Source organism: Anabrus simplex, chromosome 8 (assembly GCF_040414725.1).
Source record: "Anabrus simplex isolate iqAnaSimp1 chromosome 8, ASM4041472v1, whole genome shotgun sequence".
Taxonomy (NCBI): Eukaryota; Metazoa; Arthropoda; class Insecta; order Orthoptera; family Tettigoniidae; genus Anabrus; species Anabrus simplex.
The window spans coordinates 88,819,331-88,838,710 of record NC_090272.1 but is presented as its reverse complement, the minus strand read 5'-3'; the positions used below and the strand labels follow the sequence as shown (position 1 = coordinate 88,838,710).

At 38.5% G+C, this 19,380-nt stretch overlaps 1 protein-coding gene across 1 annotated transcript in view; it reads right to left on the bottom strand.

The window, feature by feature from the left end:
• LOC136878820 (uncharacterized) overlaps positions 1-19,380 on the bottom strand; it is a 108,858-nt gene that overhangs the window by 76,230 nt on the left and 13,248 nt on the right. The window contains exons 2-3 of the mRNA XM_067152322.2: positions 14,940-15,146; positions 374-478 (exon numbers count right to left, since the gene is read on the bottom strand). Of these exons, the coding sequence (XP_067008423.2) occupies positions 374-478; positions 14,940-15,146 (312 nt within the window). The remainder of the gene's footprint in view (positions 1-373; positions 479-14,939; positions 15,147-19,380) is intronic.

Sequence of the window (19,380 nt, the reverse complement as noted above, 5' to 3'; positions counted from 1 at the left end):
TGGGGTCAGCAGATTATTTTGAGCAGAATATAATTTAAATGCCAGCTCCGTGGTGAAGCGGTAGCATACTAGTCTTTTACCAGGAGGCCTTGGGCTCAATTTCCAGCTGGTTCAAGAATTTAAATCCTGGACTGAGGGTTGAAACAGGTTTCACTCAGCTTCATGGAGTCAACTGAGGAGTTACCCGATAAGAGAGGCAGCAGTTTCAGTCAAGAAAGCAATATGACAGGATGCTGTCAGGCAAATCAGGCAACACTCCAACATCTGCAGGCTCCCTGGATGGGCAGTAGATGTCTTGGTAGGCCAAGGCCTATTATGGGCTATATTTGGCATGCAAGTTTATTGGGTTTTATAACTTGTTTCCTAAAGATACCTGTAATATTCTATGTTCCTCTTCTGAAAGAAGGTTATCTTCTGATTCTGAGATGTTTGATTCTTCATCAGGTAAAAAGCGGAAGAATGTACTGCCTCCCACAACCTGTAACATGGCTTGTTCTAGATGACTCATATGTCTTTTTACAGACAACATTTACAAACAAGGTGATTCAGTATTATAATTATGACGGATATGGCATTATACATCATATGCATTTATGATTATTACATAAAATAAAAGATAATATGAACTATAAAAAAATGTCTACAAATGTACAAATAACTTATTTGTATAGTCTATACCCACTCGTGTAGTGTCCAAGAAATCTCAAGTTTCCAGCACAAGAGTTCAAAGGGCACTCTTCAACTATTTATCAGACTCTCTGTCTTAGTGGGCTGCAGGTAGGGATACAGGCAGTGGACAAGGATTTTTTTTAAATCTAGGATTGTGGCAATGATGGAAACTGGGCGAGGCAGAATCAAGGTTGGTGCGATTCTTTCCTGGTTTGGGGAATAGGAGCACGGTGGTCTTTTTCCAGAGGGAGGAGTAGAATCTGGTGATGAGGATAAAGATTAAGAACTGAGCTAGGATGGTTGGTAGGGTGGGTGGGTCTTTTTTCAGGTGCCTATAATGGATTTTATCTGGTCCAGGGGTGGTATCGCATGTCCTGTGTAGGTCGTCAGTAATGTCTATGTCTGTAATGGAGGTGTCTAGCATGTGTACTGTGAGGATGTTATAGGAGGTGTAGTTCATATTGTGTTGTAGAGTTCTGTGTTAGAGTACTTTGAATATCTCAAGCTTTTCCGTGATATTGCTTGGAGGTCTGCATTGGTGGATTATGAGGTACTTAGGTGAGCTATGTTGTCCAAGTAGTGAAGAGAGTCGTTGCCAGAAATAGGTAGGAGTGGCATGAAGGCAGTTGAGAATAGTGCAAATGGATGTCCATGATTGTCATTTGTGGGCCTTCAGATAATTTTGTTCAGTCTGTCTTGTTCATCTGTGAAGTCACAAGCAATACCTGTTGTGAGTCTGGAGATATTTTTGTAGGTATAACTGTAAAAGTCATTGGAGTTGAAGGAACTGGGGAAGAAGTCTGGATTTGGACAGGTTTTAGGAGGTAGTGCAGATGTGGGCTTGATCGGATGACGATCTGGAGGAATTCTGCAATGTTGTGGTTGATGGGAAGTCTGTGGAGAAAGGAGATTAGGTTAGGGAGGTGATTATATGGTTTCAGTAGGCAGTCAATTAACTTGGGAGAAGTTGGGTCTTTGGATGGGTGGAGGATGGACAGGCCAGGCAGAGTGAATGGGAATTCGGAGAATTTCTAAGGTTAGGAAGGAGAAAGTGGAGTGGGACAAGGGAGGAGTTTGTATGGCTTAGGAAGGTGCGAAGGATTTGGATTACCTTTTGGGTTCAGTTGTGGAGGTTGAGATCTGTCAGGAGAAGGAAGAGGGAAGGTGCTGTGGAAGTAGGCCAGGAAGTCTTTGGGTATGGGTGCGATAATTAAGTTTAAATTGTGGTGAGGCACAGGGTTTGGGAATCAAACTAGACCGTAGGGGTGATTGATTCAAGGAAGGAGAGGGAGTGGTATGTATGGGTAGGGAGAGAAATGTCAATGGCTAAGGCTGAAAATGGAGCTTTAACACCTGCAGCTAGGAGGTGGGTGAGTAGGAAGGGACGGTGGTACAGGTAGATGTTCATTAAGAAGATAGTTATTGTGAGCTTACATTCAGGAGATAGTGAGATCAAATCCCAGAACAAATTGATAATGTGAAAACACAAACTGGATATTCTCAACAAGTTCTGAGAAGAAATCAACCAAACTTCGAAACTGGTTTAGAAGAAATGAAATGTTAAACGACAGTGATAGTGATCCAGATTATGAGATAGAAAGTGATGAAGAAATGGATTCAGAACAGGAAGCAGGTGATGGATGGGAGGACACAGAAACAGGTGAAAATGACCAAAAAATTATTAATTTTAGACAAAAAAAAAGAATTAATACTTTGAGTGTTCCAGTAACTTTGATTCTTTTCCAATTCTAAGTTCTTAATGATTGACATAGGAGAAAAGTAATCATTAAAAGTTTTGTTTCTACATTTTTGAGAAAAATGGGAATGTCCACTTTTTTTGGTGCTTCATTTTAGTATTTTTGTTCCTCTGGATTTGTAATTTTTCTCCTAAGTTTAGCTGAGACTTGTTTGAAAACATGATTCAACTATTAAGTTTAATAAACAACAAAAAGTAAGAAAATATTGTATAATTTTACTATTAAATGTTACTTCTTCTGGAGTCATCGACAGACACCATGATACCAGTTCTTCTTCTTATCCTTCATTATCTGTTTACCCTCCAGGGTCGGTTTTTCCCTTGGACTCAGCGAGGGATCCCACCTCTACAACCTCAAGGGCAGTGTCCTGGAGCTTCAGACTTTGGGTCGGGGGATACAACTGGGGAGGATGACCAGTACCTTGCCCAGGTGGCCTCACCTGCTATGCTGAATAGGGGCCTTTGGGGGGATGGGAAGACTGGAAGGGATAGACAAGGAAGAGGGAAGGAAGCGGCCGTGGCTGTAAGTTAGGTACCATCCCAGCATTTGCCTGGAGGAGAAGTGGGGAAACCATGGAAAAACACTTTGAGAATGGCTGAGGTGGGAATCGAACCCACCTCTACTCAGCTGACCTCCCGAGACTGAGTGAACCCCGTTTCAGCCCTCGTACCACTTTTCAAATTTCATGGCAGAGCCGGGAATTGACCCGGACCTCCAGGTGTGGCAGCTAATTACACTAACCACTACACCACAGAGGCAGACTGATACCAGTTACATTACAAAATGATGCGATATCAGTTGAGCGTTAATTAAGACCAGGGTCACTTCCTTCCCAGTCTAAGTCCTTTCCTCCCTCATTGTTGCCATAAGACTTAGCTGTGTTGGTGCAACATAAAATAAATAGGAGAAAAGAAAAAGGAGACAGTTATAAATCTAACCATGACCTGACTGCTGGGTGAGGGAGGGAAGATCAAGTTGGCTGAGGTTGTCAATAGTCATGATAGGAGCAACAAGGTTTAGTCAGTTTTTGAGAGGGGAAGGTGTGGCTTTGCATAAAGGTAAATAGGTGGGATGGGACTGGTCACAACCATGGCACTTAGGTAGGATTTCAGTAATTTGGCATCAAGGAGTTGGTTATGCCTGCCTGCAATGACCACAGATCAGTTTCTCAGCCCTGTGTTGAGCAGTACTGTGCTCATTACAGCTCAGACACTGCTTGCAGCAAAGGGACTGAGGTCGTGGGGCACAGGAGGGCTCAACACAATAGTGCTGCCTGAAGATGTTACATCTTCCAGCATGGGGAGCAGTATCTGTACCATGAAGGTTGACCCAGATGAGTCGCTGATACAGAACGCCTTCTGCACAAGGATTCCTTCAGAGTTGAGCATGAAGATAGTTGTCTCTTTTGGAATATCTCGGTCGACCCAACTACGCAATTGAAGGGGCTATGTCATGGAGGTGGAGTCTTGTGGGTGGGTCAGTACAGGGATTTAAAAGGGATGGAAGATCCTAGTTGAGATAAACCAATAGTGTTTACAAGTTTCTGGGTGGCTGCTTCTCCAGTTATGCTGATGACATAATTTCCAATGTCCGGCTCTATGGCTAAATGGTTAGCGTGCTGGCCTTTGGTAGGGTTGGGAATTTTAACCATCATTGGTTAATTTCGCTGGCAGGGGGGCTGGGTGTATGTGTTGTCCTCATCATCATTTCATTCTCATCTTAACGTGCAGGTTGCCTACGGGCATCAAATAAAAAATACCTGCACCCGGCGAGCCAAACATGTCTTTCGACACTCCCAGCACTAAAAGCCATGCACCATTTCATTTCTTTCATCATTCCCAATTGGATGGATTTCAGCTATTTCTTTATAGTGATCACTGAAGGGTAGGAAAGATTTTTAGTGAGAATCGGAATTCTCGGGTGAGAATGACTAGGAAGACTTCGGATCGAGGTTGAAGGGTTCTCATAGAGGGCAATGTGCAGCCAGGAGGGGAGGGAATTCTGAAGCAAGGTACTGTAGGAGGTTGGGGTAGTTTCCATTTCTAATTGAATGGATGCACGTAAAAATGGGTTAACAATCATTTTCCTACATTGGAGGAAAAGAGACTTTCTCACTGATGGAAAAAATTTTGGAGGATAAAATTAATATATTTTGTTTTCATTGAAAGAAGTAGCTTTATTTTTAACACGACATACAACTTTAACAGTTTTAGTGATAATCACAATGGATGAGGGTTTCAGATGCAGCCACTTAATCATAATCCAGCCCACTGAAGACGTTGCAGCTCCTCATTCCTCTCGTGGAATGTGAGTAAACACACTCAGTTACGGAAGTGAATGGAACACAAAATACTGGGCCAGAACGTGAAAACACAAAATGCTTTTACCATTTTTTAGCGATAGTATTGAGCCCTTATTAAAGTGCTCATTTTACTGCTGTACTATCATTTATTGAGAATACAATTAACATTCGTTTTATTATGTCTTGGTAACTTGGAGTGACCAGGGCATATGTTTCACAATTCGATAGGAAGTTTGGTGCTGGGGGTCTATTGTCTGCAAGCTAAATTAAGGAAGAAAGGGGTTACCTGGCACTGCACGACCTTCACGTGCATGCTTTAGAACAAGGGAATGACAGAAGACAATTGCAGAGACCAACGGACCACATTTCGGAAGCCCAACATGAGACTAGAAGTCATATGAGATGAGTTTAAAGTAAGCGTAGGTGACGCGATGATTTGAACCAATGAAAAGGAAGCATCATTTCAATATTGGCAATGCATTGGTTAAAACGAGAGATGTGCCCTGAACGAGCATAGGGCATCGTCTGTGGTGGTGAATTAATAAAAGTGACCAGCGCATGGGTTAGCTGTCTATTGGGCAGGAGTCTTTGAAGTAGTCAAGTCATGAGAAGAAGTGTCTACTTACCACATGTGCGGAGTTGGAGAAGTCAGGTATTATAAGTCTTGGTCGTGTGTTGGGACATTCTAATACTAGCTCAATATGCTCAGATTTTATGCAGTTATTCATAATTAGAAGCAAACTAAGAATATTTTGTGCGCATGGGGGTCTGTAAGAACAATGCCAAGATAACAACTCTATCATTACTGGGTGGAAGTGAACTTGATAAATTCAACATTTTAGTGCCTGCAAAATTTAGGTGGAAAGAACAATTCGATGTGAACATTTACTTGTATGGTTGCCGGCCTATTTCAAGTTTATACCTAGATGGAGTGAAATAGATTTTCCTAGGACACGAACGCCTGCTAAACAGCACAGTTTCTAGTCCAGCTTGTGTACTGTGACCATGTGTCGAGTCATGACATAATAGGGTGAAGTGCAGAGTGAGAGGGAAAATTGACATAGTTACGGTGTTAGATAAACAGTGAGTTGCCACGCGGCTGAATGAGAACTGGTTTTCACAGTCACAGGAAAAACTGCAACTGAGTCTTGTAATAGTATGTGGCAGGTTGCATTGACCCAGTTGTAATACCACGAATGAATGGAATGTTGTAGTCAAATACCGAGCCAGCGGAAGCAGTAAGACATCGAGAACGTGATTTCTACACCAGGATGGAGATCCACGGACTGCACAAGTTTCAGTTTGAAGACATCACAGTGAGGATGGCTGGCTAAAAAGGAATGGGAGGCGGCTGACCGAAGGCAGGCAGTGGAATCGACTAAAGATGAGTATTAGATCTGCAATGTCATAATGTACTTGTGCACGTGTTTTAATGTAGCAAAGGAAATAGGTAAGGGTTTATTATGTAATTTCAGTAGTTTTAGCTGTTGTTTGGGAGGACTACGTCCTATCTCAGTAAACTGTACGGAAGCTTGTATATTAAAATGTAAATAACTGTGAAGTACATGTGGACCGATTGCATGAGGTCACAGCTTGCCTTTTCCTTTCATTGTGATTTTACAGCTCAGTGGTTAGTGTCACTGTTTTTATAAGTCAGATTCTTGCTTTCAGCCATATTTCATAATTTGTTTTTCTTTGACGTTTGAGATGCAGTGAACATCTCGGAGCTTAAATGTAAATGTAAAAGGGATTTAAATTAAATTCAGGAAAGACTAGATTAATTAGATAATGGGATTTCAAAGTGTGCAAGAACATGCCATCATGTTGTTATGATTTATTGCATGAAGTACGGATGAGAATGTGTGTGTTGGTGGAGCTTGGATCCACGACCTGTTAGTGTCATCTTCATGATTATTTGAATGTAAATATGAGTGTACTTGGTGGCGTCAAGAACCTGTTGTCATTATGGGTGTAAATTTGTGATTGGTTCATAATTTCCTTGATCGCAGTTTCATATTTCAAGTTCCGAATATTAGAATCAAATTTCTTTAAATCTTGTTATTCTTCTTCTTGCGTTCCGGCCTTCTAAGGACCACGTTACAATTTCAATTGTTCCTCCTTAGTTGTTCTTTCCTTTTCTTCCAGTATTCCTTCATTGTTTCACTGTGTTTCTTTTTCCTGTCTTCAGTCCACTTTGTGCCTGTTTTCTTTTCCTTCCTCCCTTGGAATCCTTCCATTTGTAAGACTTTCTTCCTAAAAATCTTTCTTTCCAATAATTCTTCTTCTCGTATGTTGTTCCTTTCCAGGTCTTTCTTGACTTCTTGAATCCAGGTTATTATTATTATTATTATTATTATTATTATTATTATCATTATTAGGCTATTACAATTACTGATGCGATTTTCTCGAGTTGAACGTGTAAGATATTTCAGTAACTTTCAGATTTTTAAATACGAATTATGTCGATGGTGTAATTTCTCAGTTTTCTAGTTATTGTATTATAGCAGAGTTGGTCATTTTATTTAAAGTCTAATTTAACGAGCGCAAGTCCTCTTGTATGTGACCAGAGCATTATTGTTTTCTTGAGAGCGAAAGTAAGACGTCATTTATATTTGTATCAGATTTGGTCACTTTAGGACATGTGACTTATTGTGTGATGATGAGTAAAGGGATGCGATCCTCATTCCTAAAGGCCTGCATTTTCACGTTTGAGTAACTTGCCTTGGGTAGACTTGTGAGCAGCTTGTGTTAAAGGTTGGACCCCGGATATTTTTGGTATTTGCTGCAATTTTGGGAGACCGAATCTCCACTTTTGAGTCATTCGGTTGTGTGGTAGGCGAGGACAATTTGTGTTTCTACCAAGGAGAGTTTTGTATAGCGGCCTATTTTGTTAATTTTATTGGTAATTTGTCCATGCCGTTACAGTTGATGATGTAGATGAGGCTTTTACAGTGCAATGCTTAGAGTTTGATTAGTCATTTATGATGTGACTGTGCTGAGGATTATTTGTGTCATGTAATCGGTTTCAGAGGCGTAGGGATGTGGCGAACCCATCGCCCAGTGGGCAACCACTGCAATCAGCCTCCCGAGTATTGGCGGGTAAACCATAGACTTTAGCTGACATGAGGAAATGCGTGTCAGGCACTGACCATCTAGTGCATAACAAAGTATCAACATGAAGATCCATGGTAGGCCTAGCAAGCCAGTGGTAGCGTCTTCGAATTGCTTTCAACAATCAAACGAGCCTTGGATGGAGATAAAAAATAATACCGAAATTGACAAAGTCTTCGAGCAGATCTGGCAGGTATGACGGCCAACATGGTTCCGATGAAAGATAGATATGTCTGAAGAACAATGTAAGAATTGGGACTATGAATATTTTGACCCTGACTGGAAAAACTGAAGAACTTATCGATATGATGAAGAGGAAAAATCTATCCATATTGGGAATGAGTGAAACAAAATGGAGAAAGGCAGGTAGCAAGATTCTCAGAGATGGCTACAAATTAGTATGGATTGGACGCGAGGAAGAGGCCTGAAATAGTGTAGCTTTCCTGATAACAAAAGGCACAGATGTCATTATTGAAGTATCCTATAAGAATGTTAGGATCATTAAATTATCTATGCAATCGCTTAAGTGCGGCCAGAATCCAGTATTTGGGAGATAGTAGGTTCGAACCCCACTATCGGCAGCGCTGAAGAAGGTTTCCCGTGGTTTCCCATTTTCACACCAGGCAAATGCTGGGGCTGTACCTTAATTAAAGCCACGGCCACTTCCTTCCCACTTCTAGCCCTTTCCTGTCCCATTGTTGCCATAAGACCTATCTGTGTCGGTGCGACGTAAAGCAACTAGCAAAAAAAAATTATCTATGCAGCTGGAGTCCACAAATTACACGGTAGTGCAGGTATATGCACCACAGGTTGGATGTAGTGCTCAAGAGAAGGAACAATTTTGTCAAGATCTAGAAGATATAATTGATGAAGAAAATGTTATTATCATTGGGGACTTAAATGCACAAGCTGGGACAGACAGACTTGGACCACGTGGGTTTGGGAACAGAAATACAGAAGGCGAACAACTGCTTGATTTGTGCAGAAGAAATGGGATTGATCATCAAAAATACCTTCTTCGAAAAACAAGACAGCCACAAGACAACAAGATAAGCTGGGATGGAAAACATATCATCACTAACAAAGGAGGAGGGAAATATGTAACTAATGTCAAAGTTATCCCCAGTGAGAGTATGGACAGTGATCATAGATTATTGATTGCAGACCTAAATCATGTGGCTAACACAACCCTGAAGAAAAGAAAAGGAACGTACAGTGAAGACTTGGAAATTAGAAGAAGCCAAGCTGAAGGAAGAATATAAAATAAGGATACAGAGACACTTACCAAAAGGGGAAATGAATACAGTAGAAGAAGAATGGAAAATTTTTAAGGATACTTTGATGGGTGAAGCTAAAGACCTGTGTGGAGTAACAGGATTGACCAAGAAAGAAAAAGAGACACCATGGTGGAATGACAGAGTCAGATTGGCTATAAAAGAGAGAAATTGGGCAAAAAAGATGCTAGACAAAAAAAAAGCAAAGAGATTCACAAGATCCAGGTGGCCAAGAAATAACTAAACTACAGGAACTCTACAGGGCAAAAAAACTTACAGCTAAGAAGATAGTAAGAGAAGAGAAAGAGAAAAAATGGAATGAGTTTGTGGAAAAGGTGGAAGAGGACAGCAGAGGAAACAAGAAACTTCTTTACAGAGTAATTAAAAACAAGCAAAATAACCTAGAAGACATCAAGGTAATAGAGCAGGACAGTAGATCAGTAGTACGAGAGGAAGATGGAATCAGAAGAGAATTCAAGACCTTTGACAAGCTCCTGAATGGAGAGGCATCAAATGTAATTCAAAACAGAAAAGAATCTGCAAAAGTGAAGAGCCCAGTAATAATATGGAGCCACCAATCACATGGCTGGAGATAGTGAAGAGCCCAGTAAAAACATGGAACCACCAATCACATGGCTGGAGATAGAGAAGAGCCTTAAAAGTATGAAGAAAGGGAAAGCCGCAGGAATAGATGAGTTAAGTGTAGACATGTTAAAAGCAGGAGGAACCCCAGCAATCCAGTGGCTATATAGACTCCTAAATGTAGCATGGCAGAAAAATACCATCCCAGAAGACTCACCTTGCGCACAATGTGAACAAGATTACCGGTGGAGTGCAACTAAGAGAATGAGAATGGCATGGAATAGGAGGGGAAGAAGTTAGTGAAGGGAGGAGCAATCCAGTGAGTGACGTGCGAAGGGAGGGGCGGGGAATAGGAAGTGGCTTAAGGCGGGGCCGGCGGGTGGGAAAATGTTGGTGTTTGTATTAGCGGAGGAGCTTTAATTGAATTAAATAAAGATTTTTGGTCTGCTAACTTGTTTTTTCTGAAATAGGTAATGAATAAATCAAATAAAATATTAGACTTTTCCGTAATTTCATTAAGGTTAGCGTTAAAGTACTGGTCCAGATGTATATAAAAATTCTCGATTATATTAAGCAGAAGGCCCTTGTTAGCTATTTCAAGAATGTCCATGTCTAGTTCAATGTTCGTGAATTTATGATTATAATCGACCATATGTTGGCCGATAGCTGAAAATTTATTATATTTGACTGCATTGATGTGTTCCAAATATCTTATATTAAAGCTTCTACCAGTCTGCCCTACATAAGAAATATTAGTGCAGGAGTTGCATTTAAGCCTGTAAACACCTGATTTTGCATACTTGTTTACCTTGTTGATGCGTGACGTGTTATGTGTGTACTGCTATTATTGGTTCTGAATGCTATTTTTACACCTTTTCTCTTGAAAATATTAGTGATCTTATGAATTTCGTTATTAAGAGTGAAAGTAGAAAAGGATTCAAATTTAGGTAGTTCTTTCTTAAGCGTTGTTTTGGGACGAAATTTATGTTTATTGATAATACTTTCTATGAAGTGGCTACCGAAGCCGTTGAATTTTGCTATACCACAAATAGTATTCAATTCAATGGAAAGATCTTCCTTGGTCATGGGTATGTTGAATGCTCGGTGAAATAGGCTATTATATGTTGCTCTTTTGTGAGGTTGGGGGTGAGCTGAATCTTGACAAATAGTAACTGCTGATTGGGTGGGTTTTCTATAAATTTTATAGGTTAAAGTATCTGGATGTCTAATAATGGTAAGATCTAGAAAGTTGATCTTTTGATCTGTTTCTGATTCTAATTTTTAATTTACAATTACTAGGACATCATCAACATACCTGGCCCAGAAGAGGATATTATTGAATTTGTTGTTGATTTTAGTGTTCTCAAGGAAGTCAAGGTAAATTTCCGCAAGAATACCTGAGGCAGGTGAACCCATTGCCAGACCGTTCTGTTGGTAGATGATGCCACTGAACGTGAAAAAGTTATTGTTTACGACCCATTTAGGTAACATAATGAAGTCTTGAATCTCTAATTTACTCAAATGACTATTTTTGTTCAGGTTATTTTCAATGATGGGAATTAACTTGGAAATTTAGATGCTGGGGTGCATGTTTATAATATCAAAAGAGTGAAGTGAATAATCGGGTTGCATGCTGAACTTATTTAGTTTGTCTATTAATTCATATGTGTTTTTAATTAACTTCTTAGATAAGAATTGGTAATTATTCCTTAAGAACCTTTGGATAAATTGCGATGTTTTATACAATGGACTCGGTCTATATATTAATGATTGGTCAAATGGGAACACCGGCCTTATGTATCTTCGGGAAAGCTCTGGCAGTAGGAAAAAATTGTAGAACCACTTTTAGAAGATGAACAATATGGCTTTAGGCCTGGAAGAACAACGACAGATCTTATATTTGCTATCAGGATGCTGATGGAAAAACATTGGGAAAAAGAGAAGCCTTTATATCTACTGTTCCTTGACATCGAAAAGGCCTATGACAGCATACCAAGGGAGCTTATTTGGGAGTGCCTGAGAAAGCTTGAAGTTCGAGACAGTCTAATTTCAAAAGTTAAGGTGCTTTACGAAAAAAACCAGAAGCTGTGTACAAGTCGGTTCTGGACTGTCAGACTGGTTTGAGACAAACAGGGAAGTACAACAAGGTAGTGCTTTGTCCCCCCTATTATTTATCATTGTAATGGATACCATATTAAAGGAGCTAAAAGAAAAGGGGCAACAAGACTTAAAAGTACTTGCATTTGCAGATGATGATGTAATTTGGGGTAACTCAGAGAAAGATGTAGAAGAGAGACTGCAGGGGTGGAGTCAGGAGTTGGAGAGATATGGATTAAACATCAGCAAGGGTAAAACGGTGGCGTTGAAGGTACAGAAGGGTGACAATCAGCCAGAAATCATGCTAAATAGCACTAAGCTGGACAGAGTCACAGAATTTAAGTACTTGGGTAGTATAATGTCCAAGGATAACTTAGCTAAATATGAAGTAAACAGTCGAATCAGCAAAGCAGTACATTTTTACCTACAAGTAAGACAGCTATATGGGATAAACAAGTACCACTCAAAACCAAGATGACACTGTATAAATCATACTACACCCCTATCCTCACATACAGCCTGGAAACTGCTACATTAACAAGATAGGACAGTTGATTTTAAGGACACTTCCTCTAAAGCATTACTTTGTCAATTTATGTATTTTTCATCTAAACAGTGTTATGTGGCTGAAGATGTTGATAATATACGAAACATGTACCACTTTTAACCATTAAATTGCCTTAAGCAATCATTGTATCGACTAGGTGGAAAATAAGTAAATACTTGGTTGTGAAGATAGGACAACTCGAAACTGCAAGCAGCAGAAATGAAGTTCCTACGCACAATGATCCAGAAGACCAGGAGGGATAAAATCAGGAATGAAAAAGTCAGAGAAGACGTAAGACTAGAAGACTCCTTACTCCAGAAGATCCAAAAGGCAAGACTGAAGTGGTTTGGTCATGTGAAAAGAATGAGTGCCATCAGGTCTGCAAGAAAGGAGTATGAAAGAGACCAGTGGGCAGACCTAGAGAAAAATGGACAGACTTAGTGGAGAAGGATGTAGAGGAGAGAGGTCAGGATTGGGAGTGGATTGTGAACAAAGAATGGTTCATGGACAGAACAAAATGGAAGGGGCTCATATACCACACCTGGGAAACTGGAGTTGGTCAACAATGATGACGATGAATCTTTTCAGAGACAATGTTGAGTTATGCGATGGTCAAAGCCCACTCTGTTTATTTTCTTGAATTTTGTGCCATGCATTTTATTTCAAGAATCGACGTTGATTTATGCTTGATGTTGTAAGGTCCACCAAACAATTGGTTTTGTGTCATGTAATCTACTTCAGGAACTTACGTTGAATAGGAAGTGATTGTTCAAAGTATAAAATTTAGGTATTTTAATTAATATTTTCTATCGAGACTGTGTGATTGAGAGTTGCCTGAATGCGACATGCTTTTCTTGGCGATGCCAAGAAAATATGACAACATGTTTTTGTTCTTTGATTTGTGTACATTTTGCCATTTATGTGATTTTTATTGCGTGTGGCTCCGATCCACAGGTGATTTGTGTCCAAGTGGATACTTGTTATCGAGGTGTATATTTTGGTAGGATGTATTACCACTCAGCGTAGTTGTATGTGTGCAGTTAGAATAGTTATTTTCACCACAAAGCACATTAAAACATGTTTTTCTTTTAAGGTTAGGGACCCCTACTGCAATGTAAAGTGTGCAGGAAAGGGGAAATACTTGTCTAAAGTGGAAAGAAATAACAAACCAGCCAGAAGCATGGTGCATGCATGCAGGTTAGTGTTAAAGTGCAAAAGTTCAGGGTTTTTCTTGCTAAATATTAAGCATGTATGTTGGCATACACTTGATTAATTGTAATAATGTATTTTTGATCCTCAAGATGAACTCTATAACCACCGAGAAAGTTCTGAGTCGTGTATTTTCTTGTCTCATTTGATTATTTTTTTTTGCTATAACTTTCATAATTCTTGTTTATTTCTAATAAACATGTTTTCCTCAAACTGACGTCATGCCTCAACTTGCATCATTTATAGCTACTAGTTGACCTCATCTCATTCATATTAGAGATATGTTCCCCATCAAATCCAGGGTGTAATTTTAAGTTATTTTCATAGTTTGAATTGTTCGAACTGAGAATGCCTGGGAGCGACTGACTAGTCTGGGGCTGATTACCTTGATGGAAAAAAATGGGGACAGCATCAACTTTCACGCATATTTACAGTCTCCATCCAAGCTTTTATTTTTCCTTGGTTCACCCTTGTATATAATGTGAGGACACCACTAACTCTTTTCCTTTTCTGCTTTGCCCTTTCCCAGTTTCTCACATTATTTTATGTTTTCTGCAACTTCCACTGGTAGAACTCCGATTATATTCATGTAAATTATCATCACCTTCAAAAGCAGAAGCCATCTTGAGTTGGTTTGTAAACAGACATTAATATGGCCAATAAGAAACTATAAATGTCCATATAACACTTCAAAATTTACATTAATTTACTGCATTGAATACTCTTCTAGGCAATGCATTATTAAAATTAAAATAATATCAGCATTTCTGATTCCATTTTGGATTAACATCGTACCAAAACAGACATGTACCATGGACTACCAAATTCCGTAGTGTTTGCCATTCTGCTGGTATTGTGGTGCCATCATACGCAAAATTTTAGTAACAATCAGTTAATCCAATTTTGCAATTCTGTCAAGATGACTTAGATAACCCATGAGCTTTGAAGCCTTGTATTTCTTTACAGGTAATTCCCTGATGGTAGCCCACTTCAGTAAATGTAGTTAGCAGCTCTATCTCAATTTTCACAAATTTGATGGTTAGCCCATTTTTGGCATGCATCCATTCAATTGTTCTTTTTGTTGTGTGTTGGTAAATAATGCTGGCAGAAACCATGTTCTAGTAACAGGATACTGAAAAAGTTCAACAATCATAAAGTATAGGGTGGTAGTTAAGAGTATACGTACGATATATCTTAAATGTCAACTTTCATATCTGAACAATCCTTTTACAAAATGTATAATATTTTACTTTTATGGAGTCTCCTGTTCATTCTTTTACGTACAATGAATATAGTATGGAGACCATGATTGTGTCTTTGTGATATGACTCAAGATCGGTCCCAATGGCAAAGAAATTAAGTTAATAATACCTGGAATTTTTTTACATTACCTGCATTTTTTTGTTGACAAATAATAACTGATATTCCTTGTTGAATTCGATATATGGTGTAAAGTGTTTGGAGAGTAAAGTCATACTTTGTCTATTTGATGACACATCTTTGGGACAAACAACAGTCCATTCAAAAATTAAAAACTGCTGAAGGTTTGTAGAACCTCTTGGAAATAATCCAATCCAATTATGGGATGAGTGGTGAACCTAGAAAAAAAGATTAGAAAATTAATGACTGCATCAAATTTCTTGTATAAAGAATAGCCATCCTGTTGTAATGAATTTTGTAAGTATAAACACAGCCTTGCATGATACAATGCACATACTAGTATTCACAAATATTTATCACTATTTACTGGCAATTTAATGGAATGTATTTTTTTTGTTTGTATCAAGAAAGCTAAGTAACTTTAGACCTTCCATGGTGCATAACACTTGCAGTTAGGGAAACATATCTTCTGTAAAAGAAAAAAATCCCCAGCATTTTCTGCCATGAAAAAAGTCATCAAACTGAATCATCAATCATTACATATTGATTTTTCCTACTGAATAAACTACCAAGGACCACATATACTACAAAGAAATCACATTTAGTAGAGTGAACATAATGAACATATTTGTGGCTAAAAATGCTTCACTGAGGTAACTAGTTTAAATATCTAAATAATAAAAATTTGAGTAAATGTACCACAATATATATTTAATATGAAGGATGCAATCCAATAACAAAGTTACAGAAAGTTGGGCATTGTATCACGGACACATATAACCTGGAAAAGTAGATTTTACAAACTCAAATGTTTTTCCTCCAATTATCATTTTCATTGCCCATTGTCCAGCTCCTGCCAGATCGGGGTGTTGACGGCACTTCTCCAATGTTGCCCCTCCTTCCACCACTCCTCTTCAGTAACAGTATTCAGTCCAGTCTTCTTTTTCTTATACTGTTCATGACAGAGTCTTGCACTGGGCCTCCCTCATGCCCTTTTTCCTTCCATCATAGCCTCCAACACATGTTTTGGTATCCTTCCCTTCTCCATCCTCATAACATGTCCAAATCATCTCAATCTATTCATCTCCATCCTATCACTCAGTTTTCTATCTGTATCTCTTTTCTGACCTCAACATTTCTTACTCTGTCTCTCATTGTCTTCCCTACCATACTCTTCAGGAACTTCATCTCACTGGCCTGAATTTTACTCTCATTTCTTGATGTCAAAGTCCAAGTCTCTGGGTGCATATGTTAATAGGCCAAAAGCCTGCAGTCTAATTTCAAAGGAACTTCTATGTTCCACACCAGGTTCCTTATATTCTAGTAGAACATATTTCCCGCTTGTACCTTTCTGCTGATCTCCTTATTCAACCTTGCATCTTTCATTATTGAAGTATTCAACAACCTCAAAATTTTGTCCCCTGATACTAACAGTTCCTTTTTCTTCTCTTTCTCCTCTTGTCATCACCACTGTTTTGCTCTTCTCTACACTGATTTTCATATCATTTCTCAATACTGTCATTTAAAGCCTCTAGTTGCTTTCACTTCTGCATTATTGACTCCCCAGATCACTATGTCATCTGCAAACAATATTTTCATATCCCCTTCCATATCTTGCCTTTATTTCTTTCAGAATGTCATCCATAACCATTATAAACATAAGTGGAGACAATACACTTCCCTATCTTAGTCCAGTTTGGTTTCTAAACCAATCTGTTCTCCCCACTGGAGTCTGGACACAATTGAAACAATTCTTATACAATACTTTCACTAGTTCCCTCCACCCACATCCTTTATTTCCAAGGTTTCCCATACCTTTTCTCTATTAGCACTATCATATGCCTTCTCTAGATCAAGGAATACCATCACCAGATCTTTTCCATGTTCCCACTGTTTTTCACCCACTAATCTCTTGGGAAGGCAGGGATGAAATGGCCTCATCTATATATATAAAATAACTTGTCCTGACTGACTGACTGATTCATCATAGCCGAGCCAAAACTACTGGACATAAAGAGATGAAATTTTGGGGATATATTCATATTAAGACGTAGGTGCTCGCTAAGAGAGGATTTTTGGATATTCCGTCGCTAAGGGGGTGAAAACGGGGGTGAAATTTTAAAATGAGTTGCTCTATATCTCAAAACTTTGAAAGTTTACAGATGTAAAAATTGGTATTTAGAATCTTCTTTAAAAATAAGGAAACACGTATTTTTTTGTTTTCAGAAATTCCCAATAGGAGGGGTGAAAAAGGGTGAAAATGGGGAAAAATGGGTTGAGTGCCTTTAATCAGGATACCGGTACCTATATCTCAGAAACTGAAGATATTACAGACCTGAAAATTGGTACTTTTGATCTCTTTTAAAAATAAAGAAACACGTAATTTTTTGTTTTTGGAAAATCCAATTAATGGGAGGGTGAAAAGGGGGTGAATTTTTAAAATGAGTGAATCTATATCTCCAAACTTTTAAAGTTTGCAGATGTAAAAATTGGTATTTAGAACCTTCATTAAAAATAAAGGAACACGCATTTTTTTGTTTTCGGAAAATCGCAATAGGAGGAGCGAAAAGGGGCTAAAAATTGGTTGAATGCCTTAAATGAGGCTACTTATATATCAGAAACTGAAGATATTACAGACCTGAAAATTGGTGTTTAGAATCTCCGTTAAAAATAAAGAAACACGTATTTTTTTGTTTCTGGAAAATCCAATTTGGGGGGGGGGAGTGAAAAGGGAGTAATATTTTAAAATGAGTGTATCTATCTCAAAATTTTTAAAGGTTATATATGTGAAAATTGGTATTTAGAATCTCCTTTAAAAATAAATAAACACACGTAATTTTTCGTTTTTGGAAAATCCAAATATTGGGGGGTAAAAAGGGGGGAGGGTAAATTTTTTAAAATGAGTGTGTATACATCTTAAAACTTTAAAATTTACAGATGTAAAAATTGGTAGTTAGAATCTCCTCTAAAAATAAAGGAAAACGTATTTTTTGTTTCCTGTAAATCCCAATAGGAGGGTTGTAAAAGGGTGAAAAATGGGTTGAATGCCTTTAATGAGGATACATTGTGGCTACTCCGACCACTACTCTTATACTTACATCTCCTCCACATAATATAAATAACATTTGTTTGAGCGCCAGTTGCTTTTTTTAAGAAAAACAACAAAAATTCGGTAGAGCATACCTCTTATATCAATTATCTCAAGGCGTGAGGTGATAAACTCACATATCTGGCAATATACAGGGATATGGATCAGGACAATATTAAATTACTGTTGCATTTCCACAATTGAGGATTGTACATGGAACTGGAATCACTTATTATAATTAAAAATAAAACTGAGTTTATGACTAAATTTACGTCACAATGAACAATCATTTACGTCTTTTAATTTAACAAAAGAAATATATCGTGAGATTTGCGGTACAAAGAAAAGGAAAATTTAATCTAAACAAAAAAAGCTATTGGCATGAACTTGAAGTGAGATGTGATATCGCCGCTGGTTACACTCTTCTTCATGTTATGAATGCATAACATGTCTGATGCTTTAATTACCTGTTGTCTGCATACACCGCTGTTGAACTTGAAATTCTTGGGAAAACCTGTGAGCTGAAGTCGGGAGCCGTCTGTTGTAATCTTCTTATATAACAAGGAGTTGGCCTACATACCATGTACGCGTGTAGGGAGCTCCAATGTAATTACGTCCACTCAATATATTTTAAATAATTGGAAAATATTATTGAAACATCTTGTGAAGTCCATCCTCACAAGAAGATGATGTTTCTTTATCAGCATAGTACCCGTCTCTGCTCGGATACAAGCACCACTTGTAGACTTCCTCGATGATTACCTCTTCAAACACAACTCTTAGCTCTGACCATCACACTAAGACCACTTCTTCCATTTGATACATCTGACTGTTACATATGATCTGCACGATATCAACTGCTTATGAACTGAGTACGAACAGAATACCTCTCCCCACCGTCGCCTTGACTTTATATAACCTCGCGATGACGACTCCTCTCCCTACTCCTGTTCATCCCTTCCATTTCCACATACAGTAGCTGGCGAATACTGACACTTGGTCGCAATCACGTGTCCACGCACTGATGTCATCAGTCATGTGTCGTCTAAGCGTACCCAAGCGGTCCGAGAATGACTATACCGAATGCGTCACCGGGAAATCTCCTTGTACACAACATTCCCAGTTAAACATAGCCTCGATTGCAAAATACTATGCCAGCTCATCTAGCCAAAGTTACAAGCCACAGCATGACAATATGAAACCAACAAATCTCACTTACTACAATACAGAATAATTACAAACATATTCACTTAACCTATGATTAAATACAATAATATACGCGATACCTAATTATTACAGTCTAAATGATGAGAAACATAATATATAAAATCTAATGAGTCGGGTTAATAATGATAATAATAATA